This window comes from Diachasma alloeum, unplaced genomic scaffold (assembly GCF_001412515.2).
Source record: "Diachasma alloeum isolate Michigan unplaced genomic scaffold, Dall2.0 Dall_scaffold_00178, whole genome shotgun sequence".
Lineage (NCBI taxonomy): Eukaryota > Metazoa > Arthropoda > Insecta > Hymenoptera > Braconidae > Diachasma > Diachasma alloeum.
In genome coordinates, this window is record NW_021680344.1 from 2,106,277 (window position 1) to 2,110,052 (window position 3,776).

Here is a 3,776-nt window from a genome sequence, read left to right on the forward strand (position 1 = left end):
GGGGGGGGGAGCGAGCAAAGCGAGCGGGGGGGCTCAGCCCCCTCGGTTGGTTATCGCAGCGTGCCGGGGGCGACGGGAAGTCCCCTGCTGTTCAATAGAAAATATTCTGTAGAAAAAGTCAATAAAATTCGGTTTTTCTATACCACTAATGCTATTGAAATAGTTTGTATAGAATTTCCTCCGCTCAAATTTCCCAAGTTTGTTTCATTCTATTTGTTTTCTTTCCATTAAGAAAATTAAATAGAAAAACTTAGAAAATTTGAGCCGAGGAAATTCTATAGAAAATAAAAATTTCTCAACAAAAAAAGTTGTATAAAAAATCGAATTCTATTGACTTTTCTATACATTTATATATATTTTTAGTTGAATATTTCAATACAATTGGCCAAAAACTAATAGAAAGCTCAATCGAAACCCAATAGAATTGTCTAGCGAATTGACTCGGTTTTTCTGTAAAATTTTTTCACAGGAGATAATTCAGTCTATCATTGTTTTATATATCATACGAATACCTCAACAGACCCTATAAGATTGGGGGGAGCAAGCGAAGCGAGCGAGAAGGCGGAACTCCGCGGGTTTGGTGAGCGAAGTGAGCAATTGGCGAAGCCCTCCAGTGTTCAATAGAAAATATTCTACAAAAAAAGTCAATAGAATTCGGTTTTTCTATACCACTAATTCTATTGAGATACTTTCTATAGAATTTCCTCAAATTTCCTGATATTTTTCATTCTATTTTTCTTTTTTGTTTTCGTCAAGAAAATCAAACAAAAAAAGTTAGAAAATTTGAGCCGAGGAAACTATCGAAAATAACGTAATAGAACAAGTTATATAGAAAAATAGAATTCTATTACAAAAAAATTGTTATAACATAACATTTCCATCGAACATTTTTACTGAAAAAAAACACGCAGAACAGCTGCCGAATTATTCAACAGGACCCGCCAAAAACTAACAGAAAGTTCACCAGAAAACCAATCGAATTTCCTCGCGAATTCGCTACGTTTTTCAATGAACTTTTTTCGAACATCTACTTATTCTAATCGTCTCATCATCTCTGCTGACATATTTTACATCCTATCAACATTTTTTCACGCATGACCCAAGGTCAATGCACTTTGGCTATCGCTTCCTGCTTCTTCAATCCTTCACAGGGATTTTACTATCACGCTCCAGCTGAATCTTTAAACCATGAACTTCTCAACAGAAATCGCAATGGGAAGCGCATAAATCGCACTGACTCGGGCTAAGAAACAGGTTCGCTTACTTATTGGCCTACTTTTTATAGTGGAAGTACTCTCAAAAAGACCAAGAGCCCCGATGGAACACGCGGGAGGTACAACGTAAAACTTGGCTTCCTCGAAATAAAATAAAGTGAGCAAAGGTCCACCTTCTCATCGTTTCCTTTTTTCTCTCTCAAACTTCTTTGTTTTGTTTTTTTTTTTGCTACATCTCATGCGCGCCCCCTTCCTTTCCTTATTTTACAATTCACGCATGGAAACCTGTTTTTCGATAATGCTAAGGGAGCGATTACTTTTTTATTTCTCCTCGGGTTTGCCGTTTTTTTTCAATTTTATTGTACCTTTTTTGTGGAACAAAAAATAATTTTTTTTATTACGTAATGCGGTGAGGAAATTAAATCCGGGGGTTTAGGAATGAATGATTTTATTTTTGTCGTTTCATTCAATTTGTATTGATCAACTGTTAATTTTATATTTTGCGAGGTAATTGAAGAGACAATCTCGCTATAATATACCGATATTAAATTGTACGATTTAAAAAAAAACTCATTTTAAAGTTTTGAAAAAAAAATTTTTTTGGAAAACGAACTATTTAAAAAATATTTCTCCACGTTTTAAATGTCAATGAAGTTTATTGAATTGCTCTCATTTATTCGTAAGATATTGAAGACTTCGACTGGCCCATTTTGCCCCGTCCACTATTAATTGAAGTAAGAGAGGAAAATGTAATGGAGAATGAAGATTAGACTTTAGAAAATCAATTTATCTTGAAGTATTGATGCGAAAATATCGGTACCTCATCAATTGGTGAGTATCCATCGCACTTGGCATCGCACCTTGCCACATTGATTGGATCATACTCTTCGATGTACTTCATCCAAGACGCAAAACAGCTGGGAATAATGATCCACCAAACCCACCATTCTGATTAAGAAATTGATTTAAAAAGATTACAATGAAGGGATCGTCGCTTTGGATTGGTTCAGATGGTAATTGAAAATCTATTGATTTAAATTAATTACGTACTCTTGCTCTTCCCGGCTACCATGACACGATGAAATGACACTTTCTACGGATATATTGCTGGGCGATTTAGAAATTGTGTAGGAAGCTGAGGATTCGCGTGGTCAGGCTGGCGCCTATCGACTCGATGCGTTCAAAACTGGCGATCGAGTTGACTTTTCTGACCGGTCGATCCTTGCCTCCAGCCTCTCCTACCTCTCCAACGGACCCGGACGGCCCCGAACGGCCCACATCATCGTTACCACCACCCAGCGACCCTGTGCTCTGCCCCATCACCACCATCCGGCGTTTTAAGGAGTATAAACAGATCATCGCAGTTGTTTCATGCGTAACAAGATAATTTATTTGATGCTGTTTATGGGAAATTGAGAATGGTATTTTCTGAAACGAATGCATAAAACACTTTTTTGTCACTGCTGCTACGTTCACCCCGTGTCGAAATAGTATATTATGTCATTAGGCGATAAAAGTATTATCGCCTTCGGCTCGGATTATAAAGCCACATTCGCCAGATAATGCTTTCATCGCCGTGTGATATACGCTATTTTATGTCGTTGGGCCCGAAAACCGCGATCTAACTGAGCAAAGCGAGGTTAGAATCGCGGTTTATCGGGCCTAATGACATAAAGTGCCTTTTCGTTTACTAGTAAACGAAAAATGGCACAGTTCGGCACTCGCTGAACGTAACATCACTAACAAAAAATATAGTTCGGATACACCTGCGACGGGGTGTTTTAACTCGTGTGATTGGCAGCCCTCAGTTTCGCCTCGGGCCGCCAATTTCACACTCGTTACCACCCCGTCGCACTTGTATCGAAATATACTATTTCATCACGCTGTGACGAAAAGTGAACTTTTCGGCACGCTCCGCGTGCCTAAAAGTCCAATTTCCGCCACATTGTGATGAAAAATATTGTTCGTAACTCGTGAAAAAATGTTTTTTAGCTCGTGGGATTATAACACTTTTTTGCACTCGTTCCGAAATATACTATTTTGTGATATCCGCCTCAAAAGTGCACTTTTCGGAACGGCTTAGTGTGCGTAAAGCGGTTGTTTTCCACACGGCGTGCGTAAAGAATGCTTTGCGCACTCAAAATTCACTTTACGCACGCTCTTGAACTTCATGCACTCGTGCAGAAAAACAACCACATTTGCCCCCCCCCCTTCCGTTCCAAACAGTGAATTCAGCAGATTCCACAAAAAAAAAGATATTTTATATGTGTGTGTAAAAAAGGGAAGCTTTACGCAATTGTAAGACAATATACTATTTTCATCATATTGTTCATAAAACGTCGGTTTACGAGCAGTTCGTGTTCGCCAAACGCTGTTAGCGGAAGTTATTTTTCTGACACAAGTCAAAAAAACAACTTTTCTGACGAGTGTGATTGCGTTTCTCGCCTTCGCCTCAGTCAGAAATTTTTTTTTTTCAGCCTTGTGACGAGAATAGCTATTATGATACAAATGAAAAACGACACTTTTTTGCACACTTCGCGCATAAAGAACCGCCTTTTTCTC

The 3,776-nt window shown here is 38.5% G+C and overlaps 1 protein-coding gene across 2 annotated transcripts in view; it reads right to left on the minus strand.

Annotated features, from left to right (window-relative positions):
* Positions 1–2,377, minus strand: part of LOC107039699 (anosmin-1) — a 7,866-nt gene extending 5,489 nt beyond the window's left edge. For both annotated transcript variants that reach the window (XM_015259460.1, XM_015259465.1), the window contains exons 1-2: positions 2,265–2,377; positions 2,035–2,162 (exon numbers count right to left, since the gene is read on the minus strand). In XM_015259460.1, the coding sequence (XP_015114946.1) occupies positions 2,035–2,162; positions 2,265–2,286 (150 nt within the window). In that variant the 5' untranslated portion in view covers positions 2,287–2,377. The remainder of the gene's footprint in view (positions 1–2,034; positions 2,163–2,264) is intronic.
* Positions 2,378–3,776: the final 1,399 nt, after the last annotated feature.